The 27,037-nt window shown below is 49.0% G+C and overlaps 2 protein-coding genes across 2 annotated transcripts in view; both read right to left on the bottom strand.

The window, feature by feature from the left end:
- Positions 1-355: 355 nt before the first annotated feature.
- CALML4 (calmodulin like 4) lies at positions 356-5,989 on the bottom strand. The gene is made up of 3 exons (XM_007958700.2): positions 5,833-5,989; positions 3,658-3,846; positions 356-453 (listed from the first exon to the last, which is right to left on the bottom strand). The coding sequence occupies exons 1-3, from the start codon at positions 5,987-5,989 to the stop codon at positions 356-358; spliced, it is 444 nt and encodes a 147-aa protein (XP_007956891.2).
- Positions 5,990-20,267: 14,278 nt separating this feature from the next.
- Positions 20,268-27,037, bottom strand: part of CLN6 (CLN6 transmembrane ER protein) — a 17,601-nt gene continuing 10,831 nt past the window's right edge. The window contains exons 3-7 of the mRNA XM_007957358.1: positions 25,515-25,613; positions 24,118-24,306; positions 23,758-23,813; positions 22,151-22,273; positions 20,268-20,538 (exon numbers count right to left, since the gene is read on the bottom strand). Coding sequence (XP_007955549.1) covers positions 20,268-20,538; positions 22,151-22,273; positions 23,758-23,813; positions 24,118-24,306; positions 25,515-25,613 — 738 coding nt within the window. The remainder of the gene's footprint in view (positions 20,539-22,150; positions 22,274-23,757; positions 23,814-24,117; positions 24,307-25,514; positions 25,614-27,037) is intronic.

The following is a 27,037-nucleotide window of genomic DNA, read 5'->3' as shown; positions in this document are numbered from 1 at the left end:
GATCCTGAGTCCTTGAAGGGTGGAATGATGTGCCCAGTCACAAAGCTGGGAAACACAGAGCTGGGACTGGAACTCAGGCCCAGCTCCAAACCACAGTCTCTTTCCATGTTACGAAGTGCTGGCCTAATGGCAGTTCTTAAAATCAAAAAAATCATTTATTAAAGACATGTTAATACCATAGCTGAAATTATTTATTTTCATTTGTCATTGCCAGTTATTCCCTGCTACAGTTGGGTATTGTCATCTTGTTGCTGGGTTTGCCATCTCCCTGGAGTGAAAGGAACACTTTTCTTTTTAAAAATTAATCAGTCTGTGTTTTCAAGCTCAGGAAAGGCTCTCTCTCCCTCGTCCTCCTTCAGTAGTCCCGCGTGGGAAGTGTAATCTTGTGGATGAATTCATCGTACTTCACTTTACCATTTGGTTCAATATCTGCTTCCCTGAAAAGTTCATCCACTGCAATAAATCACATTAATTGTTCAGTTTGGCTTTAGGGTTACACTATAGGATGTCTAGTTCCGTGCAGACTGGGGCTCCCCAGAGGTCTTTCCTGAGTGTCCAACTGACTGTTTGTGTAGACCAGGAAGTAAACCAGTAAATAGAGAGGGACACTCCACCTCCATCCCCTTGGAGACCACCCCACTCACTTCTGATCTGAGCTGAGAGGGCTTTCTGCCAGGGCAAGGGGGGGCGGTCAGGGTTGGGGGAGGTGTACTGCTGAGGTTTTAAGCACTGAAGCCACCCTGTGCTTTTTTTCTTTTAAAAAAAATCAGACCCCTGAGTCTAGAGTTACAGAAATCTCTGGCCTGGATTTCACCTTCAATAGCCCAGCCTCTGAGCACCGCAGGCCTGAAAGGACACCCTCTGCAGCTCCCCCCGGGGTCACCCCCAGCCCAGGCTTTGGCCTGCCTGCCACCAGCCTGCTTTCTCTCCTAGATCAGCATTTCCCACCACCCCTGCCCCCACACCAGTCAGGCACTCAGTGACAAGTGGTGTCTGCTACCATTACCTCTTAAAAGATAGGATGTATTTGGGGGGGGGGGCAATGTAAGGGAAAAATAAATCCAACTGTGCCTAAAGCTCCCACAGTACAAAACTGCCATTGTTTCCAATCATTGCTCAAAAAAAAAAAAAAAAAATCACTTCATTTGCTTGTTTCTTCTGGTTCTGGATTCTGGCACCAAATACTAGCTTTTCCCAGGCATTGGCAAGAAGACCCATTTCAGCCATAGCCACCTCTCTGGGCTCTCCATCGCTGGCTCTTTGGCCCATCCACACCCTCCTGCAAAAACTCACTACGCAGTGTGAATGTTCCTAGCCTTAGACACCCCCCACACAATTCTGGGCAGTTAGAAAATACACCATGATTCTCTGCTTAACCATCCTCTAAAGTGTAATTACTGTGCTCTATGCCTAAGCTGATATCCTGTGATAGTATTTTTAGAAATTTGAGGAGACTGTAATTTATCTTATTTCACTGAGAAACTTCTACCCATCAGGCTGTGGGTTAAAACCGTCCCAGTGGACGTGCCCAGTGCCAGCTCCCGCTTCAGCAGGGGCTCACAGCAGCCCCTTCTAGCCAGTCCAGGATGCTACTACGGCCTCCTGTTCAGAAGAGGGTGCATCACTTGAAAGCCAGGTGCTGGAGGCTCCTGATGCCATCTGGGTAAAATGGGGGTGCACTCTGTCTTCTTTTGAAGAACAGAATGCTCAAGGCAGACTGTTCCCAGTCCGCAGAAGGGAGGCCTGCCTGGCAGCCTTCTGCAGCTGCCCCAAGAATGCTGCTTAATAAAAGTGAAGATTTTCTTTCACTCACTCGGGCTAGAGGATCCGTAGTTCTGGTATCATCTTTCCTGCCCCCACTGCAAGAGGAAGTGAAACCTGTCTCCCAGCTTGTCTGGAACACATTACCAGTTTCTCTGAAATGTTTCTTTGATGGTTAAACAAATGAGAGATGCATGCAAGTTTGGGGACATGGTGTTTGCTTTAGACAGAGATCATTAACCAGGAGAATTAAGACCCTGGCTGGTCCTATATGCTAATGCAACCCATGTTGCATAAAAGGCCAAGGTGTCTTCAGAACCTGAGAGGGAAGAAGAGCCCATGTTTTCCCCTGTTCACATGAAAACGGCCACAGTGAAAGACAAGATGGTGATCACTGCCAGCCTGAAAAAGCAGGGGGAAGATGAAGCTGCCTTCTGTGGACTATTTTTAAAATGCTTTGCACCATGTCTTTTAGACTGCAGATAAAATTGAAAAAGACTGATTTATGGAAAGCTCTTGGAGGGACTATTGTAACTTATTCCATACTAAGGAAACTGAGAAGGGTGAGAGAGGTTTAAGAAACTCATCTAAGGTCCCCCAGAAAGAGGGGGAGCCAGGATAAAATCCTGACTCCATACCTCTGCCATCCCTCCGTTGGTTTGTTGTGAAGTCAAACCCAGCTTTAATGAAAGCCCAAAAGGACATTCAAACTGAATCCTTTTCCCTCCACCTGCTATGTCCTAGCCTCAGCCTTCCCACACCAACCACAGGCAAACCAGGTGGCCTAACCAGCAATCATAGCCTCTCGGGGTCAATGGAGCAGATAGGGGGTGGCTTCTGTGGCAGGACCCAGGCTTAGCCACATAATGTCCTTTCAGTCTGGAAGAGAACCCACAAATGGCCCAGCTTTGGGGTGACCCTTTATAGTGTACAAAAGACCCTTTCTGTGACAGAGTCTTTCACAGAAGACCCTTCTTCTGCAGGAGAAGGCATGTTGGGCTTCTGGAAAGAGCCCCTGGTGGAGCTCCAGGGTAGTAATACTTATCCAACTGCAAAGGCCATCACAGAGCCCCCTTCTGGACGAGCTGTAAGAGCTGACTGAGTCCTAAGGGAAGGGACCAAAGTAGCGTCTAAATTTGGAAGCTCTTGGCATGAGCAGCAACTTCAGAGGACAGCTGGGAAAAGAGTCTGCGATGGGAGATGGGGGTGGGGTGGGTGGAACTTAATACAATTCAAATCCCAGTTCTGCCACTCACAATCACTCACTTCACATCCTTTCTTTATTAGTATAAGGTGGATAGGAGTCCCAGGGTGGTACACATGGTTAATACACTTGGCTGCTAACTGAAAGGTTGGAGGCTGGAGTCCACCCAGAGGCAGCTCACACACACACAAATCAGCCTCGTGATCTACTTCTGAAAAATCGGCCATTGAAAACCGTATGGAACAGGGTTCTACTCTGACGCACGCAGGGTCACCATGAGTCAGAGTCAACTCAAGGTCAACTGGTTTTATAAGGTGGGGAACAATGCTCCAGGGGTGTTGTAAACATTAAATGAAGGCCCCCAGTGAAATCTTGAACACAGGGCAGGCCCCAAGTAGATGGTACCACCCCATGCTGCCTGAGTCCGACCACAGCAGGGTTTCCCAGCTGCCACTTCACCTTGACAGACCCTCCCTTCTCAACTCAGATCCTTCAGGGCCTCAGATCCTGAGCCCAAGCTTTCCCCCCTGGGCTCTGGTCCAAAGCTCCCCTAGTTTGACATCTGGTCCCGTCTTCTATGACATGCATCCACTGTGGTGGGCTCTGTACAATCCAAGTGGCACTGATTGAGCTCTAGAGCTCCCTCCCAACTCCCCAGCCAGCTGTTGGGAGACAGAGTCCCAGGCTGTTACCTTCTTTGTCAGTTAGCTTCTCTCCCAGTTTCATAAGCTTTGACCGCAGCTCCGATGCCATGATGTAGCCTTTCTTCTCTTTGTCTGTCATCAACATGGCCAGGAGAATTTCTTTCTTTGGGTCTTCTTGTTTTATTTGCATGTGCATAATGGTCAGGAAAGTAGAGAAATCCAGCTCTCCGTTTCTGTCTAGGAAACCCCCAAACAAAGCAGTGAGCAGCCTACAAAGCCAACCAACTGGCTCCTGCCCAAGCTTCCCAGCCAGCTCAGGTGCCAGCTAACTCAGGGGGTGCCATGATGGTGGCATGGTGGTGGCCATGGTGAGGAGGACAGAGCACTTCTTACTGAGTTCCCACCTTGAGCCACTCACTGGATTAGATCTTTCCTATTTAATCCTCCCAGTAGTCTTTGGCATAGTGCCTAAGACATCTGACTGCTAACCAGAGGCTGGCAGTTCAAACCCACCAGCCACCCCTCGGAAGGAAGACTGGGGCATCCACTGTCTCGGAAACCCAAGGAGGGGTCACTATGAGTAGGAATCGACTCCAGGGCAATGAGTTTGATTTTTTTTTTTTTTTAAACAGTCCTCAGTGATTATGTCACCATCTGCCTACTTTTTGTTGTTGTTGTTATGTGCCGTCGAGTCGGACCCGACTCATAGCGACCCCTCCTTGGGTTTCTGAGGCAGTATCACTACGGAAGTAGATTGGCCCATCTTCCTTCCGAGGAGTGGCTGGTGGGTTTGAACCGCCAGCCTTCTGGTTAGCAGTCAAGTGCCTTAGGCACTATGCTACCAGAGCTCCCACTAGTGTGTGTTATCACCAAGGAGCGGCTGGACCAGGAGGCAGCACCCTCTACTCCCTTTCTAGCACTTCCTTTCCTCCCCTGAACGGTAGGAACGACTGCCCTTCCTTGGCCAATCGCCATGCCTCCCTTCACAACCACGAGGATAGACCCCACCTGAGGCCTCAAGCCCCAGTCCTAGACTGGGGGGCTCACGTGCCTCTCACCCCTCCAGCCTCCACCCCAGCCTCTCCAGCTGGGCCCCTCCGCAGGCAGGACTAGGAGCTGCGGCCCAAGACCTGCGGAAATCAGATCTTCCGCCTGAATGCAACTTCCTGTTTGGAAGAGACAGAAGCCACAACTCCCTTTGGAGCTGGAAATGGGGCCTCTCAGATGCCAAACCGACAAGCATCCTATCACCTGGAGCACTGCCCGCGGGGCCCAGCCTGGCCCGCCCCAGGATGGAACCCAGCAACTTTGACCCAGCCATGCTCTGGACCTCCCGTAACCCTGGCAAATGGCCATCAGCCATCTGATAGATGGGGAAACTGAGGTCCAGAGACTGACAAGTGGCCTCTGGGTTCCAGATCAAGTGTCCTTTCTAGGCCACTCTCTACCCCTAAGCCAGTCCCTCCTTCCTGAGGGTAGACCACCAAAAGAAACAGCTCCTCTCCCCCTTCTACCCAAAAACCTCCTCCTTTTCTTTTTTTCAAACTTAGTATTTGTTTCTGATGATGAAAATGAAATATGTTCCCATTGTGGGAAATACAGGAAATAACCACGAAGGGAATGAAAATCTCCCATAATCTCATCACCAGAGAGGGAACAACTTGTAACGTCTGGGTGGGTTTTCTGCCAGACTTTTTTCTAGTCAAATTGCAGTTCTTAGCAGGTCAGGTTTTGAAATCAGAAGAACTGATTCCAATCCTGAGTTACTCAATGGCTCTGCACCTTGCTCTTTTCCTGTACAGTGGGGACTAGGACAGTGTCTCCTTCACAGGGTGTGTGAGCCTAGCCTGGCACATAGTAAGTATTCAATAAAGGGAAACTTTCCTTTAAAAACTAAACTGGGACCACCCTGTTGGTACTATTTTTATTACAAGTTTGTCACAAACTTGTTGGAATGCCTGGACCCTGGGGTCCTCTGTGCAATAAAGGTGTCATAGGTTGCTGTGAGGATTCCTGGAAGCACAGTGATGCTGGAGCACCAGGCCAGGTGCCTGCACAGCTCAGTGCTGATGACTGATGGGCACCTGCCCCTCCCACGTTGGAGCCTTCCACACCTTCCATCCACTAAGCCCCTCACCAGGCCCTCAGCTACAGGGCTCAGGGCCCACCCCCATAGCCCAGGCTGCTTCTTACCCACAACAGTCACCGTCCCAGGTCACTTACCTATCTGGTGAGTCTGGAGGTGCCTCTGCACCTCTCCCGGCGTTGGGCTGGCTCCCAGGCTCCTCATCACTGCTATCAGATCAGTGGCTTTTATCTTCCCCCTCTGCTGCTTGTCGTACAGGGAGAAGCATTCCTTGTACTCTGTGTACAGCCCCATGGGAAAATCAACATGGCTCCCTCACTCTCTGCCTCCAGTGTCCCTAGGTCCCCTACCCCTCCTCTCCTCTCCCCTTCTTCTCCCATTCTTACAGCACCTCCTGTCCCCTTTCTCCCCCTCCCCTTCCCTTCCCCACCCTCTGCCTCCTCCTCATGGCCTAAGGTTGCCAGCTTTAGCAAATAAAAACACAGGCCTGTCAGACTATATTGAATTTCAGATCAATGACAAATATTAAACAAGTATTTGTTGTTTATCTGACATGCAGATTTAGCTGGCTATCCTGTGTTTTATCTGAACTCTGTTCATTCCTCTCCTAATTTTCCTTCCCTCTCCTCCTTTACTACAGATCTCTCCCCTTCCCGCCTCCCTCTGCCCTTTCCTCCTACCTCTCCCCTCCCACAGCTGACTGAAATACCGTCAAATCTCTCCTGTTTTACAGGGCCCAGCCACAGAGCCCAGGCGCCCAGGAGCCAAGGCAAGGTGCCCAGACTTCCAGGAGACTTTTACAAAACACAGTTTATCTGGGATAATAACATGCCTGGGTTACTTTGAAGATCAGAAATTCCTTCTGGGAAGGTCTAGTGGAGTGGCCGTCACTCCATCAACCCCCAAAAAATCCAACCTGTTGTTCTTGAGTCGGTTCTGATTCATCGTGACCCCATGTGTTACAGGGTACAACTGTTAGATAGGGTTTGTTGGCTGTAGTAATCTTAAAGAAATGAACTCTGGTGGCTGGTGATGGTATCTCTTTTTTTTTTTTTTTTTTTAATTTATCTATCTATCTATGTATGTATCTATCTATTTATATTATTTTTGCAGTGTTCTCTCCCCTCTTGTTGTTTTGATTTGCATCTCTCTAATGGCTAATGATTGTGAACATTTCTTCATGTGTTTGTTGGCCACCTGAATATCTTCTTTGGTAAAGTATCTATTCATGTCTTCTGCCCATTTTTGAATTGGATTGTTTATATTTTTGTTGTTGAGGTGTTGGGGTTTTCTATAAATTTTAGAGGTAAGTCCCTTGTCAGATATGTCGTTGCAGAACATTTTTCCCAATCTGAAGGTTTTCTTTCTACTCTTTTGGAGAAGTCTTTTGAAGCAAATAAAAATTTAATTTTTATCTAGTTTATCTTCTTCTGTTTGTGCACTTTGGGTTATGCTTGACAGTCTATTTATGCCATAAATTTCAAAAACAAACTCACTGCCGTCAGGTCGTTTTTCTGACTCATAGTGACCCCTCCTCGAGTTTCCAAGGCAGTATCTCTACAGAAGTAGATTGCCCAATCTTCCTTCCAAGGAATGGCTGGTGGGTTTGAACCTCCATCCTTCTGGTTAGCAGTCAAATGCCTTAGGTACTATGCCACCAGAGCTCCTATACCATAAATTAGGTTCCCTAAATTTGCCCCTACTTTTTCCTTGAGGAACTTTATAGTTTTAGGTTTCACATTTAAGTCTTTGATCCATCTAGAGTTAGTTTTTGTATATGGTGTGAGGTACGGATCTTGTTTCATTTTTCTGCAAGCGGATATCCACTTTTGCCTAAATTTGGCTTTTTTGGGGGGACCTCATTTTTAAGGAGCATTCTGACTGTACTTCCACTACAGATATGTTTGTTCTTCTGGCAGTTCATGGTATATTCAATATTCTTTGCCAACACCATAATTCAAAGGCATCAATTCTTCTTCAGTCTTCCTTATTCATTGTTTAGATTTCACATGCATATGAGGGGATTGAAAAAACCAAGGCTTGGGTTGGGTGCACCTTACTGTTCAAAGTTACATCTTAGCTCTTTAACAATTTAAAGAGATCCTTTGCAGCAGACTTGCCCAATGCAATACATCCTTTGATTTCTTGACTCTTGCTTCCATGGGTTTTGATTGTAGATCCAAGTAAACTGAAATCTTACTTCAATCTTGAATATTATCTCTGTTTCTCATAATGTTGCTTATAGTCCAGTTGTGAGGATTTTTGTTTTCTTTATGTTGAGGTGTAATCCATACGAAAGACTGTAGTCTCTGATTTTCATTAGTAAGTGCTTCAAGACTTCTTTGCTTTCTGCAAGCAAGAGTGTCAGCTGCATATGGCAGGCCACTAATGAGTCTTCCTCCAACCCTGATGCTGAATTAATATAGTCCAGTTTAATATAGTTAATATAGTCCACCCTGTTGGATTATTTGTTTAGCATACAGATTGAATAAGTATAGTGAAAGGATACTCACAGACATAACCATGCAGTATCCCTTTGTTCTTTTTGAATAACTGCCTCCTGGTCTATGTATAGGTTCCTCATGAGCACAATTAAGGGTTCTGGAATTCCTATTCTTTGCAATGTTGTCCATAATTTGTTATGTTCTACACAGTCAAATACCCTTGCATAATTAACAAAACACAGGAAACAACTTTCTGGTATTCTCTGCTTTCAGCCAAGATCCATCTGACATTAGCAATTTTATTCGTTGTTCCATGTCCTCTTCTGAATCTGGCTTGAATTTCTGGCAGTTCCTTGTCTATATACTGATGATTATTTCAGCAAAATTTTACTTGCATGTGATATTAATGATATTGTTAGATACTTTCAGCACTCTGTTGGATCACCTTCCTTTGGAATGAATGAAAATATGGATCTCTTCCAGTCAATTGGCCAGGTAGCTGTCAACCAAATTTCTAGGCATAGATGAGTGCATACTTCCAGCATTGCATCCATTTGTTGAAATATCTCAATTGCTATTCCATCAATTCCTGGTGACTTGTTTTTCACCAATGCCTCCAGTGTAGCTTGGACTTCTTCCTTCAATACTATTGGTTCTTGTTCATATGCCACCTCCTGAAATAGTTGAATATAGATCACTTCTTTTTGGTACAGTCACTGTGTATTCCTTCCATCTTCTTTTGATGTTTCTTACATTGTTCAATATTTTGCCCACAGAATCCTTCCATACTACAATTTGAAGCTTAATTTTTTTCATTTCTTTCAGCTTGAGAAATGCCAAGCATGTTCTTCCCTTTTGGTTTTCTAATTCCACGTCTTTGCATATTTTATTACAATACTTTACCTTGTCTTCTTGAGCCACCCTTTGAAATCTTATGTTCAGCTTTTTTATGTCAGTATCATTTCTTCCATTGCTTTGGCTGCTTTACGTTCAAGATCAAGTTTCAGAGTCTCTTCTGATATCCATTTTGGTCTTTTCTTTCTTCCCTGTCTTTTTAACGACCTTTTACTTTCTCATGTATGGTATCCTTGATATCATTCCACAACCTGTCTGGTCTTTGGTCATTGGTGTTCAATGCTTTGAATCTATTCTTGTGATGACCACTAAATTCAGGTGGGATAAGCTCAAGGTTGTATTTTTGTTCTTGTAGACTTGTTCAGCTTCAACTTGAACTTGAATATAAGTAATTGATAGTCTATTGGCCCCTGGGTTTTTTTCTGACTGATGATATTAAGCTCTTCCATCACCTCTTTTTACAGATACAGTTTATTTGATTTATGTGTATTTCTTTTGATGTAGTTCACATGTATAATCACAGTTTGTGTGGACAAAAGATATTTGCAATGAATAAGTTGTTGGTCTTGCAAAACTGTATCATGTGATTTCCAGTTTCATTTCTATCACCGAGGCCTTATTTTCCAACTATTGATCCTTCTTCTTTGCTCCTTACTTTTGCATTGCAATCACCAGTAATTATCAATGCATCTTGACTGCATGTTAGATCAGCTTCATACTACAGAAGTTGGTAAAAAATCTTCAGTTTCTTCATGTTTGGCTTTAGTGGTTGGTGCATAAATTTGAATAACAGTCGTATTAATTGGTCTTCCTTGTAGGCATATGGATATTATCCTATCACAGATGGCACTCCACTTCAGAATAAATCTTGAAATGTTCTTTTTGACAATGAATGTGATGCCATTCCTCTTCAATTTGCCATCCCTGGCATAGTAGATTGGATATGGTTGTCCGATTCAAAATGACCACTTCAGCTCACTAATGCCTAGGATATAGATCTTTATGTGTTGCATTTCGTTTGTGACAACTTCCAGTGTTCCTAGATTCATACTTCATACAGTCCACACTGATTATTAATGGATGTTTGCAGCTGTGTCTTCTTATTTTGCATCATGCCTCATCAGCAAATAAAGGTCCTGAAAGTTTTAGTCCACCCATGTCATTAAGGTTGACTCTCTGTTGAGGAGGCAGCTTTTCCCCAGTTGTATTTTGAGTGCCTTCCAACCTGAGGGGCTCATCTTCCGGCACTGAATCAGACAGCATCCCACTGCTATTCATGAGGTTTTCACTGGCCAGATCTTTGAGAAGTGAATAAATAGCCTCTTCTTTCTTCTGAGTCTGTCTTAGTCTGGAAGCTCCACTGAAAGCAGTCCACCATGGATGATCCTGCTGGCTGAAATACCAATGGCATAGCTGCCAACATCATAGCAAACACAAGCCACCACAGTAGGATAGATGAATGGTGCCCCATTATTATGAGCCTCCCTTTAACCTATAATAACAACAGTAACAATGACAGCTCACACTCCTGAGTACTTTACCCTCAGGCCCTCATTTAATCCTTACCTATAAGGTCGGTACTATTATCATCTCCGCTTTGCAGATGGGCGACCAAGGCTGGCGAAGCTGAGAGCCTCTCAGCCCTAGAGGTGGCTGCCTGTACACCCACCATTTGATCCACAGCCTGACTCCTGAAGTGTAGCACTGCCCATTTAGCTGAACTGTCTCTTCTATTCCAGGCCAGAGGGTTACCAGGGCACAGTAGTACATAGTAGTGGGGGGAAGGGAAACAGAAGGAAGCCTCTAAATCTCCCCTCCTGGGGCCCCTCACACTCCTTAATTAAAGTACTCAGGCCTCCCCACCGCCTAGCTGGCAGTCTTGCTGGTCTACCCTTTCTGGAAGGTCAGTAAGGAAAGGCAGGCGGGCTCAGCCAATTGCAGGCCCCCTGACCTCCTGCTCTTTCATAACTCTCCAGAGCCTGAGCTTCAGAAAGTGCAAACCAAACAAAGGCAACAGACCAGGGGCCAGGGGGTGGAGTGGCCCCAGGGGAGCAGAACAAGAGCGCTGGTGATCTGTTTCCAAAAGGTCATAGCTGTGATAACTTTATGGAGAACAGTTTTACTCGGGTTGCCATGAGTCAGAATCAACTTGATGGCAACTGCTTTAGTTTTCTTGTTTTTTGTTGTTCACTTGAATGTGAATTCCTTGAAGGCAGGGACTTTATTTTTTGTGTTCACTGCTGATTCTTTAATGCCGACCACAAAGCTGGCACAAAGAAAGGGTTCAAATCTTTGTTGAGTGGAAGAATGAATCGGGTTAAATGAATTGGATTTTAAAAAAAAGAAAACAAAAAACCTTTAGACCTTTCCTTTGAAATGCAAATGTGCCAGGATCATAATGAGTCCCACTAATAATGAGGTCTGGGGTGGGAGCTCTGGTTGCGGAGTGCCTAAGGCATTTGACTGCTAACTAGAAGGCTGGTGGTTGAAGCTCCTTGGAAGGAAGGTTGGGCAATCTACTTCCATAGTGATACCGCCTTGGAAACCCAAGCAGCAGTCACTATGAGTTGGATCCGACTCCACAGCAGTGGGTTTAGGCCTGGGGCATCACCAGTCGTATGCTGGCGAATGTTTAACAGGCAGTTCTGTTGGGGAGGTGTGTATGTATAAATGTGTATATAAGTTTATTATAAATTTTACCCACATGAGAGATGAAGTCCCTGGGTGGCACAAATGGTTAATGCACTTGACTGCTAACTGTAAAGTTGGAGGTTCGAGTTCATCCAGAGGTGCCTTGGGTGAAAGGCCTGGTGATCTACTTTGCAAAAATCAGCCTTCAAAAACCCTGTGGAGCACACTTCTACTCTGAACACGTGGGGTTGCCATGTCATAATTGACTCAACAGCAACTTTTTTCTCTTAAGGGCAAGGTAGCACAGAATTTACAAATAATAATAAAATGAATAATATTCTTTACTATAAATTCCATATAGTAAATTAATGATCATGATTGAGTGTGGCCAACCTCTTGTTTCTGTAGCCAACTTATAATTGCAATTCAGCCATGATTTTACAGATGGTGCTGATGCCAATGAATTTTCCCAATGAATGTATTAGTATTAAATCTGACACATGATCTACTATTAAACTGTTTTTTACCGTGTACAAATTATATCCATTAAACTGAAACCTCTTTCAAAAGCTTCTGCACTACTGATTGCAAGAGAGCTTCATGATGGACGCAGGGATTGGAACATCGTTTGATTCTACATCATTTAATAATGGCTGGGATTAACAACCAGCCCACAAAATTCCTCAAAATGTACCAGTCGACTCCAGCACGTACTTGGTGACACCCACCCTGTGGGTCAGGCCGTGACGTGTCCCCTCTGTCCCTCACAGCAGGCTGGTGAGGTGATATCTATTTCACAGATGAGAAAAGTGAGGCTCGGGAGTGATTGGCCCCTAGGTCCTGCTGCCTCCAAATCTCCTGTTCTTCCCACTCCAGCAGGCTACCCTTTCCAGTTTTTCATTTGTTTATTAAACATTTGTGGACTGTGGGTGCCAGATGGTGGGATATGAAGAGAAGCATACATTTCTGCCCTTCCAGGAGCCTCCGAGAGGTCAGTGAGCCTCAGAATAAGGCTGGGGGTGGAAGAGGAGATGCTGAAGCTGAGAGCTGGACTCCTTCACTGAGTCCACCCTAGGAAATGGGACCCCTGTCCTGGGCCCTGTGCTTTAAAAGGTCCTGCTCTGTCTGATAGCGCCTGAGACTATGGCCCTTAGTTACCCTTCAGGTCCAGAACTGAACCCATTCCTGTGGCTTCCAGCCAAACAATACACGGGCATATAGGATGAACATTTACATCAGGTAGATACACTCCTAGGAGCGATCATCAATTGATCATCAATCGTGGGAGAACAGAAGAGTAGTGTTTACACAGGGAGACAACTGGGGTGGGGGACAGGAGTGCATGGGAGGGAAGGACACTGGGAAGAGGTCACTACAGGGAGGAAGTGGGAAGAGAGCTGTTCATGGTGGGGAATTGTATTCAATGTCATGAAACAAAATGTGTATGGACTACTGTATGGAAAATGAATTTGTTCTGTAAACTTTCACCCAAATCACAATAAATATTTTAAATAAATAAAAGGTCCTGCTCTGGCTTTGGCCCTCCTTTTCAGGTGAAGAGTCAAGGAGTCCAAGGAGGGTGTCCATCTGAAGCCCACCCCTTCACCCCTTTCCCTTCTAGACCAAACTCTGGTAACCTGGGACTGTGGAATCTCTGCCCAGGTAATCCTCAACTGACTTCTGGGAGAGCCCCTGCCCTGGGTGTCTCAAGGGCACCACAGCCCTGAGGTGATGTGATCCTACCTCAAGTGGTCGGGAAAGGCCTCAGTGAGACGGCAACGTTCTTCACTTGAAGAAACAGGATTAATAAAAGTGGGCTATCAGGCCCAATGGCTGCCCACTGTTGGGACTGCTTCATGGGCACAACCTCCGGGGGCAGCTAGCAGTGTTTCCCTCAGGCTCCAGGCTTGGCCTCTTCAGATAGGGGCTCCAGTCCTTCAGCCACATGGCTGCCATTGGCCTAAGTCTGGGCCTCTGAGTTCTGTGTAACCCAACTCTTCTCTTGGCCTTGTGGAAGCAGAACTGTGCACCAAGATAGGCTTGCTATCAGAGCACAGGGGACCTCAAAGACCATTTAGTCTTATCCTCATTTTACAGAGAAGGAGAGTGAGGCCCAGAGAGTGGAAGTACAGGCATATGTCAGAGATACTGAGGGTTTGGTTCCAGACCACCACAATAAAGTGAGTGAATATCGCAAATAAAGTGAGTCACTTGAATGTTTTGGTTCCCTAGAGCATATACAAGTCATGTGTATACGCTACCGTAGTCTATTAAGTGTGCAACAGCCTTATGAAAATGTGTGAAACGTTGTGAGGATTACCAAAATGTGACGCAGAAACACAAAATGAGCCTATGCTGTTGGGAAAATGGCCCCAACAGACTTGCTTGACGCAGGGTTGCCACAAACCTTCATTTTGTAAACAATACAATATCTGCGAAGCATAATAAAATGAAGCGCAATAAAATGAGGCAAGCCTGGGTCTGGGTCCCCTGGCCGTGGCAACTAAGCTGGGAGGGGATAAGCTGAGGAGACCGACCTGGGCTCTTTTCTCTTTTTCAGCCAATTACACAGCCTCCTTCTTTTGTTAAGTCTAAGCCACAGTCAGTTAATTGTCTCTCTCCCTCCCTTAACTCCCTCTTTTCAAAAAACAAAAAAAACCTATCAGGTTCTGGAGGAAAACCTAGTTCCTTCTCTTTCCTGTCACACCACTTGTAAACCATGCTGACAAATATAAAAACCACAGTTCTACCCTTGAGCCCCACCTGCCACCTCCACTAGGCCCCCGCAACAGCCACCCCTTGCCTGTGGGTGGGCCCAGTGCAACCACCAGCCTCCTTCCTTCCACCACAAAAAAATGAGCAGAGCAAATTGCCTAATGAGACCCATATTCCGTTGTGAGTTGCTAATTAAAGAGCAAACAACCTACCAGTAATCTGGTCCTGGGAAAAGAAATTGGCCTGCAGCAGAGAGAAGACAACAGTCAGGGAAGGACTCCATTAAACACCCCTCCCAACCCTGTCAGTTGCGCCGGCCAGGGGACCCAGACCGTACTCACCATCAGTTCTGGTCTCTGGGTGCCACTCGTGGGCGCCTGCTCCCTGACCAGTGATCTCGCTTGTCTTTCCTCCTGGCTTCAAGTCGAAAGTCCGCCAAGCCAGGTGGAGGCCTCAGTAATAAATCCGCACTGCCATGGAGACCGGGCCCAATGCCATGAGGGTCAGATTCCAGCTTCCAGTACACAGCTGATGCTCCAGCCAGGGCCTGGGCAGGTGAGGACGCAGGCTTGTTTTTGAGGAAGTGGGATTGCAGGTGGCTCTCCCCAGACCCTGGAGCCTCTGCCTCAGGAAGCTGACACTCTGGAGCAAGCTGACAAGCCTGCCATTTCTTCCTGGGTGTTATGGATTAACATGTGTCTTCCTACAAGACAGGCTGAAGTCCTAACTCCTGCACTGGTGAACGTGACTTTGGGGAAATGGGCTTTCTCTGCAGATGTTATCAATGAAGGAAGTCATACAAGAGTGAGAAAAAACAAAGCCAAACCCACTGCTCTTGAGTTGATTCTGACTCAGTGACCCTTTAGGACAAAGTAGAACTGCCCCACAATGTTTCCAATTTTCTTGGAAGCAGACTGCATCATCTTTCTCCCTCTGAGTGGCTGTGGCTTCAAACCAGTTGACTTTTCAGTTAGTAGTGGAGCGCTTAACCACTGTATCACCAAGGCTCTCTGGAGTAGGGTGGGTCCTAATCCCTTCTGAGTGGAGTTTTATGAAAGAGTAAGACAGGCATAGAAACAGTCACACAGGCAGGGAAGACGTGCTGATGGAGGCAGGTGTTTCTACGAACACCAAGCACTGCTGGCAGCCATGAGACTGACATGGGACAGTTCTCTCAAAATCCCCAGAGGGAATCCACATGGCCGAGACCCTGATTTGGACTTCTAGCCTCCAGAACTGTGAGAAAATAAATTATGTGTTCTTCAAAGCCACCCACTGCATGGTACTGTTACAGCAGCTCTTGGTGACTGAGACACTGGGTACCCTGTACTCCAAAGGGGTCAGTGAAACAGAAAGGGGATGCTAGGGTGGGACTGGTCCTGGGCCCTGCCCTGTGCCTACCTCAAGAGGACCTCCTTTCTCTCCTGGGACTAAGCTGGGAGGGGATAAACTAATCTTGTGTCAGGCACTTGATATGCAAAACCAAAAAAACCAAACTCACTGCCATTGAGTCATTCCTGACTCATAGTGACCCCTCCTCAGGTTTCCAAGGCAGTATCTCTATGGAAGTAGATTGCCCAATCTTCCTTCTGAGGAGTGGCTGGTGGGTATCATACAAAATTCATGGCATGTATCTTGTAGGCAGGAGTGCAATCTGTCCAAGATGGAGCATCTCTGACTCCAAAGCTGTGGAATGTGGCATTATAGAAAGAACAGGCTTTGGGGCTCCCAGATCTGGATTCAAATCCTGCCTCTGACCTGACTTGCTGAGTGACCTTGGTCAAGTCATTTCTCCTGTGTGTGCCTCAGTTTCCTCTCTGGGCAGCATTACAGGACTGCTGAGAATCAAAAGGTCCCTCTGGGGGCTGGGATGGGTGCCTGGGCTGGAGGCTCAAAGGAGGCTTCATAAGTGGCTTTCTCCTCTAGCCAGGAAGACTCCTCCCATCCATCTTTCCCATCTTCTCATTCCTGCAGCTCCACCCCTTCCAGCAAAAGCTGCTGACACTTCTAAATTCCTGTGTTTGTGCTGCTCCCTTCCTCCCATAAAGGAAAAGAGGGGAGGGTGGGGGTGTTTCCCAGAGTGGGCCAGCCCCCTGTGAGTTCTCACCCCCCGACTCTGAGATCCCACTTCCCTGCAGTGGAGGTGGTGGCCCTTGTCCACAGCTGTCTGGTTTGTCTGCAGGGCTCTCAGTCGGGGCTTCCTCCCATCTGGTCAGGAACACCAGGTCCGGCCGCACAGGTTGTGCCCTGCACAAGGGCTTCTGGGTCAGGGATGAGTGGGTCCTGGCAAGGGGTTGCTGGGGCCAGAGGCAGCAAGACCTCTTTCTAATTTGTACAAAGGTGGGTAGACTTGAGGTGCCTACCTTGGTCTTTACTCTCCCATCTCCTTTCCTGGCCACTTCCATGTGCAAAGTTCTAATTTTTTTATCTCTTAATTTACCTCTTCACCCGTTCCTCCACCCAGAGAATCTGTTTCGGGTTCTGACTCCTCCCCATTGGGTGTGAAAAGAAGGAAATGCTGGCTTCCACTCAGAAAGCAGAAGGAAGTTAAGTGGAAGTCAGGCGAGGGGCCTTGGAAGGGCCCTGAGCAGGGCTGAGTCTTGTGAGGAAGCCTGAAGGAGCCAGACTATAGCTTAACATGTTGGCTGCACTCATGCAGTAACCCTGCATTTGGGAAGGAAGGTCCTAAGGGGAGATAAGGTATTTCTTTCCTTGAGGTTTAGGTCAGTATGTTTGCTTGGCAATGGTTGTTGTGTACCATGTTGTTGTTGTTGTTATGTGCCATTGAGTTGGACCTGACTCATAGCAACCCCTCCTTGGGTTTCCGAGGCACTATCACTATGTAAGTAGATTGTCCCATCTTCCTTCCGAGGAGTGGCTAGTGGGTTTGAACCACCAGCCTTCTGATTAGCAGTCAAGTGCCTTAGGCACTATGCTACCAGAGCTCCCATGTACCATGCAGTCGACCCTATAAGACAGTGTAGAACTGCCCCATAGAGTTTCTTAGGCTGTAATCTTTACAGAAGCAGATCGCTGGAGTTTGATTTGCAAACCTTTTAGCTAGCAGCAGAGCATTTAACCACTGTGCCACTGGGCTCCTGTGCTTGGGGTCACGTGCTCCAAAGCCATCCTAACTGGTACTCCCTTCCCCAAACCCTCCCACCCCCCCCTTATACTTTTACACATCTTCAAGGGATGTCTCACATATGGTCAAAAGCACCTGCATTGAAGCAGTGTCTACATTAGGTTACATTACACACATACACATCAAACTGTGTGTTCTACAGTATTATGGGTGCTACACTTCAACACCAATGGAAAACACCTCCAATACCACTCAGAGGCGTGAGTTTGTTTATTTTGTGCTTGAACCTCAGCCTCTCTGGGCTGGGGGTACACACTTCCTCTGGGCCCTTTCCCTCCTGTGACCACTCTCTGGACCAGGGAGGAGCTCTAGGCAGGAGGAAGCGCTTCCTCCTCCCCAACAAGGCTCCACGTCTCACAAAGGGTTTCTGAGGAGCTCTTGGTAGCTCCTCTCCACATCCCCCGGAGCCCTAGGGATGCAGGCACAGGCATTCCCACAAGCCTGTCCTCCTTCCTCTCAACCACCCCGCACTGGCTTCTGGGCCAAGCTTGTCTCCAGTCTCAGGGCCACGTCTCCCTACGAGGCTCCTTTACCCCCAGACCCTCAGCCCGAGCTCTTGGCATATTTAGAAAATGAATGCTGGGTAAAGGGCTCAGAGGTGTCCCTCACAGCTTTGCTCCTGCCAGCCCTATGGGCCTCAGAACAGAAGACTCACAGAGCTTAATCTTCAGGCCTGTACTGGGTTGAATAGCATCCCCTCAAAACTCAGGTCCAACTGGAACCTGTGAATGTGACCTAACTTGGAAAAGGGTCTTCATAGATGTCACCAAGTGAAGATGAGGCCAAGCTGGATTAGGATGGGCCCTAAATCCAATGACGGGTGTCCTTACAAAAAGAGGGAAATTTGGATACACACACAGGGAGACCGTGTAACCACACAGGCAGAGACTGGAGTGATGTGTCCACAAGCCACAGAATGCCAGTCACCAATGGAAGCTAGGAAGAGGCAGGGAAGGATTCTCCCCTAGAGCCTTCAGGGGAAGCCTGGCCTGACAATACCCTCATGTTGGACTTCTAGCTTCCAGAACCAGAAGAGGATAGATAAATTTAAGGCCTCATGTGTGTAGTTCCTTGTTACAACAGCCTTAGGAAACTGCTACAAGGGCCCTCCCTTGGCCCTGGGAAGGCTGGGAGCTCAGAAGAGCTATAGAATTGTGCTGTGTGGGAATCACTCATTCAATCAAGTTAAAATGCTGACTCAGGACTTCCTACAATGCACTTTCCACAAGCTCATGGGTGAAGCCTATGCTGCCCAGGGACTACACTTTGAGTAGCCCAGGCCTGTTGTGGTGGATCTGACTTGAGCAGGTGTCAGAATCACCAGGTGGCCCTGACTCAGCAGGTCTGGGCTGGGGCCCAGGAATCTGCATGTCTAACTAGATCTCCAGCCACCTTATGCAGCTCCTCAGGGGCCACACTTCAAGAACAATAAGCCTACAGACGTCCAGGTGGAGTGAAGCAAGGTTGCAATCAAGAGGTACTTCCAGCGAAGCATTCCTGGTACATTGCCAAGAGCTCGGTAAAGGACAGGAACGTCAAAGGCTCAACAATTTGCTGTGATTTCTTTTCCGTTCCAAAGAGTCACTTTCACACCGAATTTCTTGTTCATTTTATTTTTTTTGTTTGCTCATCAAGGCCCCCAAATTGTAGAAGCTCCAGGTCCCACACAACCAGACCTACCCACCCCTACCCATAAGACTGTCATCAAATCCTTCCCTGGAGAACTGTCCTGGAGCGGGGGTTGGTGGTGGGGGGATGTTGAGGAGCAGGGTCCTTGGTATAGGGAAGAAATCAAGTTTTTTTTGGGGGGTGGGGGCTTCTTCCTGCCCCCAGCTTATGATGGTCCCAGCTGTCATGTGTCATCTGACAACACTAGCCCCAGTGAGGCTGAGTGCTTTTGAATACCAAAACCTAAGCCCCAAGGGAATTGCCCAAGGCTGAATGCCAACCTCCAACAAACCAGCCACCCTACTTCCCTCCACTAAAGGGCACCCTCTTGGCTTCAGCCTCCAGAATGGTGCTGGCAGCTGGACTAGTGGCCTCAGGGGGGCACCCTGAGGGGCAGGTCTGGAGATGCCCTATCCTGCCTTCCCCTAAAGCTCCCAGACTCCCCTGAAGAGAAGGGTGAAGAGGTGGCTCCTCTCGTCTCCCACCCCCACAGCCTATGAGGTGTACGGGAAGTCAGTGGGCAGTGCCAGTGCCTGCTGTCTCCCATATGGGACACTGGGTGGGCCTTGGGGTCTACCTAGGGCTGCATCCACAGGATGTCCCAAATCCCCAGATTAGCCAGCTCCCCTGCACCAACTCCAGGGAACTCCCTCCTGCCTTTCCAAATCACACCCACAGCAAGCAGCAGCAGTCAACCAGGCTCCTCAAGGCCTTTATTTGCACACCTCACCCTCTGATGGTGCCAGCAACCAGAGGAGCTACGGGAGCCCTAAGGTGCGGCAGAGGGCCCCTAACATGACAGGGAGAGGCTGAGGCACAGGCTACCTGAGAATACAAGGGGAGAAGGCCAGGTCCCAGTGAGGTGAGACAGGCCCGAGACCCACAGCATGTATAGGTCAGTACTGGCCAGGAAATGAGGTTGGGGGCTTTCAGCCACATGGAGTCCTGAACCCATTGTCTAGGAGAAGGGGGCTGGGGTGCTCCCTGTCCATGTTCTCAGTCATTGTTGCACATGCATGGGTAGGCACACGCACATATGTGTATACACAGTGTGCTCAGACGCCCTCCCCGGTCTAGGCCCGCACAGCAGAGTGTCAGCAGCCGGCACAGGGACTCAGTGCTGGCTGCTGACGTGGAGGGTGTAGAAGGCCCAGGGCTCGGGGACGTAGATGACGCCTGGGTACTTCTTCCTGAGTACAGGGTCGTCCCACAGCCAGGCGACCCAGAGAGCCACGAGCAGAAGGGTGAGGGCAAAGGAGTAGAAGAGAAAAAGGCCGTTGCTGTCCAGGAAGAGGCGCTTGCGCTTCTGGTGCAGGACGAGGGCCAGCATGGCAAAGAAGGTGAAGATGAAGAGGATGAAGATCTGGCCCTCGGTGACCAGGTACCTGAAGAGGCCAGTGGGGGTGGTGGTGAGGTGGGGGACATGCGCAACCCATCCTGCCCAATGCCCCTCCCTGGGCCTGAGGACCAGGCTACCCTCCCAGGCTCGGGGTACTCTGCTGCTTTGACTGTATCCACATGTAGCATATTGGTTTGGTTTATACAGTTATTTTTTTAAAATTTTGAGTTGGTTGCCACTATTTAAACATCAGGAGATTATCCAAAAATAGGGATATCTGGCTTCTCTGATCTGTACTCTCAACATGACAACTGACTAGAGGAGGAAGCAGCAATCCCTTTCAGAGAGAGCATTGGTCTATAGTTTGCCACAGTCCTCACCACTCCCTATTGCCTCACTTGCTGCCTACTTGATGCATTTGTTACCAGCTTGGTTTCTGTTTCTATCTAAGTCTGGGAATGCAGTTCTAATTTATGGAGTTGTCACGACTATCTCCTTGAAGGCTGGGTCTCCCAGCATTTCCTGCAGCTCCCAATGCTATACAGAGCACATAGGCAGGAGCTCAGTAACACCTATTGGAGGGATTCTGAGAGATTACCTGGTCCACCCCTCTGTCTCTGGGGAGGACTGCAATGCAGACCCATCCTAGTCAGGAAGCTACAGCTCTGACACTTAGTGGCTGTGTAACCTCGGGGAGTTACAGGACATCTTGGGGCCCTTCTTTTATTACCTAAAAGGGGCATAACTGGTCCTACCTCCCAAGGTTATCCCCGGTGATGAGCTGTGTACATCTCTTACTTGGACAAGCATATCGCTCAACAGATGGTTGCTACTATTACCGTAGCTATCACTGCACCAACATGTGATGGGAAGAACCGGACAGGAAGCTTTTCCCATGTCTAACCTCTTTTCCTCTTGCTGTGGTTTGTAATCATTTCTTTTAATCCTGTCTCAGCTGACCTTCTCGGCCAGTAAGGGGCAGGCCCTAGAGGAGACCCTTTTAGTTTTCAGGGAGGCCGCCTCTCAGGGAGCGGGCCCAGTCCTGACCCAGGTCTTTCCTATGATACCCACAATCGCTGGCTACCTGTCTCCAGGGTAGAAGAAGGACAGAGGAAAGATAAGAGCCTGGCTGAGGCCTAGACCATCTGTAAGGGGAACAGAGCTGGAGGGAAACCAGACAAGGGGGCTCCTGAGGCCATGGAATCTCACCCCATGCCTGCCTTGTCACATCCATGATGCTTTTAGCTTACAAAGCCCCTCTCTCCCTGCCTGGATCCTTACCATCACCCCTATTTCACAGAGGAGGGCACTGAGGCCCATAGGATTCCACGGGGTTTGGTGTCAGAGGTGGAGTCTACTGGCCCCAGGGTGGCACTGGGCTGCTGGGAGATGGGGCAAAGAGGCCAGAGGGGCACAAGGATAGAGACCCTGCAATCTTGCTGCTTCCTCCTACCTTGCTGCCACACTCAGGCCCAACTTCCTGATAAGAAAAAGGGACCACAGTGCCCTGTCACATTCTTCATTAGAGGAGGAAACAGTGCCCGAGAGGAAGACCCCCACCTGGGGTCACTAGGCAAGTCTGCAGTCGGGTCGGATCTTTACTGAGGGGCTCACTAAGTCCACACCCCTGTGCCCATCAGGTGCCAACATCTACTTACCAGTAGTACAGGCCACTGGGTGCCACCAGGAGCAGGGCCATCCCTGGCATCGAGCTCTCGGCTTTGGTGGTAGTGAAGCAGCCACTGAAGTACATGAAGAGGATGAGAAAGAAGGGGATGTACCTGCAACAGGGGGGCCAGAGCTGTAGGGGCCTGCTGGCTGCCCCAGCCACTGCCTCCACTCAGGCCCTTTCCCCACCCCCACAGCCCTGCATCATATTGTGGGTGTTACTTCATGGTGCACAAAATGCCTGGCTCAGGTGAGGGTGCTCAGCTCTGCTCAACCTTTCCTGTGTTGGGGACCCAGGGTGGGACAGGAATGGAACCAGGAAGAGGAGGCCTACTCCCTGGGTCCATGCAAATCAGAGGCCAAGGCTACAGAGTGGGGGCCCTGGGACCCTGTGCCTCACTCACTCCATGTGGGAGGGTAGGGGTGGTGCTGGTGGGGTGCCTCCGTCTCACACACACATCCCAAACACAAGCAGCCCACAGCCCCACGCTGGCTGGAAACAGGCGCCCCCTGCAGGACTGAGGAGAGAGAGGCTGAGGTCCTCTTCAAGGAAGAAAAGACAGCAGCACCGGGAAGCCGGCTCAGCCCACAGCCTCACCCCCTCCCATGCACATACACCTCAAATGCACCTCCCTCTCCTCTCCATATGCGGGCTCCTTTCGCCCCACACACCTGTGCTGACTCTCCCTCACACTCTCCTTTCTCTTATATCATCTCTACCTACCCTTCCCTCTCCCCCTACAACCACCCCCCTTACTCTCCTACGCTCTCCCAAGCTATTGCTCCAGGTCTCCTGGCCAAGGCTAGCTGGTAGATACCTGTCCAGACACCCTTGACCCCAGTGAGCCACAAAGAGCCACTTTCTATGCCCTGAAGCAGACCCTGGAGATACAAGGGTAGAGTGTCTGTGAGTGACTGCACCCCCATCTCTCAGGAGCAAGGTCACCCAGGTCCTAGGGTAGTTCTGTCACTACCTGTTGACTTTTTCTAGCCCTCTTCCCTCTGGCCTCAGTTTATCCTGTGTGAAGTAGAGGCTTGGAACAGATGACTGCTCCCAGCTTGGGTCCTGAATCTCCTATGGCTGAGCCCACGTTTCTGAAGTTTCCTTCAGGCTGCGGGATGAGATGGGGCAGAGGAGAGCACAAACAGCACTCCACACCCCCCAACTGGTCCTGTCTTTTCCCTGCCTCCATGCCACAGACTGCAAGCCTGATCTGGGTTGGGGGGTTCCCTGCTTATTCCCACCCTGACATCACCATCTGGGGGTTGTTTATCAGGGATATGTTCTCCTCCCTCTACCTCCTCAGGCTCCAGGCTTGGCAAAACAGGGATGACAGCTGCTCACTGCCCTCTAGTGGCTACCAAAGGCACTGTGGGCTGATAGCAGGCGGGGTGGGATGCCAGGGCTCAGAGCCAGCCTGTGGCTCAGGCTTCAGGGCCAAAGCCACCTCCTCAGGGGCTGTGCTCACAGCATGCCCCTAGAGGAAAAGAACGCCACTGCAGCTGCTTCACTTGACACATGAAGATCGGGCCCCAGAGTCCCAGAAACAGATCAGCTGTGAGCACTCTCCCAACCCAGACTAGACCCACTACTCACCACATGGAGTGGCCTAGGTACTCGTCATAATAGTAGAGCAATTCAAAGGAGTCGATCTGCGGGAGGCAGGGGCAGAGCAGGTTAGAGTGGGAAGTCCTTCAGGGAGGGACCTGGCCCAAGCAGCTCCTCTGCTACCCTTCCCCAGCCTCCCCTCACCCTCTTTGGCCTGGCCTCTACAAGGCCCAGGTAGGAGCCAGCTAACATACCATTTCTAGCAATACATGAACCTCCTAGCCTGGGAAGAGCAATAGAGCCCCCACCTGGTGGATAATTAGTTGGGCAATTTCTTCGTGCCAATGGTGCTCAAGTGTGGTGGGCAGGGGGGGTAAGTGGTGGAGATGGTGAACCGGCCAGCCTTACCAGCGTCTCTGGTTTGAGATTCTTGATGATGGGGTTCTCGCGTACAGACAGGTGGTGCTGGTAGCCACTGAAGAGCAGGCGGTGGTTCACAGAGTCACCTACCAGGTGGATGCTGGCTCCCATGATGAAGGTGATGATGCTGATGTAGATCATGGAACGTGGCAGGGTCCGGGGCGACCGCTCGATGAGCTGAGGTGCAGAGGGAGGCGTGTCCCAACGGCCTGACCCTTCTCTCCATCACAACATGTGACACTCTCTGCTTCCCTCCCTGACCCCTTGGGTGGGACGGATGCCACTAGCTAGAAAATCACTCAGAAATTGGTGGGTCCCTTGATGACCCACACCAGCCTCCAGGTAGAGACAAGGAGAAACAGAACCCCTTTGTCCCAGGATAGAAACAGAAGGGCTAGCTCCTTGTCTAAGGTCACAAAGAAGCTGGGGGTGACAAACACCCAGGCCCCAGGCCCAGTCCTCCCATTGCCTCCAGCTGCATCTATATCCACAATGCCCCTGGAAGGTTGGGCCAGGCTGCTGAAGGGACCCTCTGATTTCTAAGTGACTGGTCCACAGCAAAAGGAGCTCTGGTGGCACAGTGCTTAAGGCATTTGACTGATAACCAGAAGGTTGGCGGTTGGAACCCATCAGCTGCTTCACAGAAGGAAGCTGGGTCAATCTACTGTCATAAAGGTTTACCACCTCAGAAATCCAATGGGGGTTGCTGAGTCACAATCAACTCGATGGCAGTGGGTTTGGGTTGGTCCACAGCAAACACGGGGGTGGGAAGTGATTCTGCAACTCAATTATTTAACTGAGAAGATGCCTTTGAATGCTGAAATTATAACCTTCCTACTTTTGGAGATTTATCTTTCTTCAAAACAAAATGTCAGGATAGTCAATAGTGGCAGATGTTTTAAGAGCTCTTAGTTGGCCAAGGGCAAAGCTGACAGCTCTAGTCCCAGTGACATCAGGGATCGCAGGCCAAAGGGCCCCCTGTCCTCCAGTCCTCACCTGCCTTCCCACTACCCCTGACCTCTCTTTGGGCAGCTCAATCACTCCTCTTCCTCACCTTCCCCAAATGCCTTGCAGTCTTCCCAAGCACACCCTTGTCTTTAGATCCTTCTGCCCTGAAGTTTTTCCATTCATCTCCTAGCACAGTGGGCTGAGGTCCATTACCAATGTCTCTTCTGGGGAGGCCTTCTCCATTCCTTCTGGACAGAGGCAGCCCCTGCCTCCCCTGGGGCCCACAGGCACTTGCCGCCTCCCCTGATCACAGCCTTCATCCCCCAGTCAGGCCGGGGAAGAGCCCAATTCCGTGCACTCCTGGTGCTTGGCCCTGCCCAGCTCCCAGCCTGCTGTAAGGAAGATGGCAGGAGTGAGGTGGGGGCCTGGGACTGTACCTTGAGCAGGAGAAAAGGTGTGATGATGTTGTAGGCCATATGGAAGTAGTCTCCCACGCTGGGCTTGTTGAGTGGAAACCATTCCAGAGGGAACACTATCTGGAGAGGGAGGGAGGGCATGGTATTCACCCAGGCACAGCCCACAACGTCCTCAGGAAGTCAGCTCCCAGCCTCCTCTCCCCCACCACACCATACACATTACTTCTTTCTGTGATCTCTGGGGAGTCTCTTGGCAACTCCACACAGAAGGTATTACCAACCAGGGAAACTGAGTCCCAGAGAAGGTGAATCGACTTGTCCTCCCAGTCAGAGCTGATGCAAATCTGGTGCCTGATCTGGTGCCCCTCTTTCAAACCAAAACCAAACTCACTGCTGTTGAGTTGTACCTGATTCATAGTGACCTCTCCTTGGGTTTCTGAGGCAGTATCACTACAGAAGTATATTGCCCAACCTTCCTTCCGAGGAGTGGCTGGTGGGTTTGAACTGCCAGCCTTCTGGTTAGCAGTCAAATGCCTTAGGCACTATGCCACCAGCGCTGCCCTTTTTCCAGTGGGTTCTAAATAAGTGTCCCTTGATATGAGCCTGGGAGTTAGGAGGCTTCTCTATGGCTCAGTTGTATCACCAACTTGTTAATTAACCCTGGGCAAGTCCTTTCCCTCTATGAGCCTTGGTTTCCTCACATGTAACACAAGTGGGGTGGCCCATGCCATTTACTTGGACACGCAGGGCTCTGGCACTCCAGGTCTTATGATGATGACAAGACCTCCTGGCCTGCCTCCCAGGCCAGGAGTCCCCCCACCCCCCAGGTGTGGAAAGATACCCCATCTACAGAGTGAAGGACCTTCCAAATCAGGTCAAAGTACACATTATGAAACAAAGTAGAAAAATGTACACTCAACAAAGTAGCTTCAATTCTTCCATTTTTACCTTGCCTGAAAGAGAAAGGCAGGGCAGGGGCAGCTCCTCCCTTCTGGGATGCCCTCTCTCCTGCCCTCCATCTATCGAGGCCTGGTCTTGTCAGGGTCAGTATGAAGACCCCTCCATCACAAAAACCCCAAAATGTGCTTCCAGTATGTATTGACTAAGAAAATGTATAACGACTAAGAGTGTCAATCAAAAATTTAACACGCATCTCTTTTAACTTAGAAATGCCATGTTGGATAATGCTAACCTGTAGAAACAAAACCTTAAGGATGCAGGAATTAGGAATCTCAATCTTTTTTCTCTTAGTCTATGTATGAATCTCTATATTTGTATCAGTAAAATAACAGAAATAAGCTGATTCGTCAACTAAACAGGACTAGTTGAATAAATTATGTCATATCGTGACTATAGAAGGTTAAGTGGCAATTAAGAGAAATGATACCTGATATATACTGATGTGGAGAGATATGCATGGTATCTCCCAAACTTAAACAAGTGAGTTACGCTATGAGACCAGAAGAACTAGATGGTGCCCAGCTACCACTGCCATCCACTTGGAAGGGATGTAGGAGATCCTGCATAAAGAGGGAGAACAATGT

This window comes from Orycteropus afer, unplaced genomic scaffold (genome assembly GCF_000298275.1).
Source record: "Orycteropus afer afer isolate SDZICR_OR568_19922 unplaced genomic scaffold, OryAfe1.0 scaffold00015, whole genome shotgun sequence".
Classification (NCBI taxonomy): Eukaryota; Metazoa; Chordata; class Mammalia; order Tubulidentata; family Orycteropodidae; genus Orycteropus; species Orycteropus afer.
This window is presented reverse-complemented; position numbering and strand designations above follow the sequence as displayed.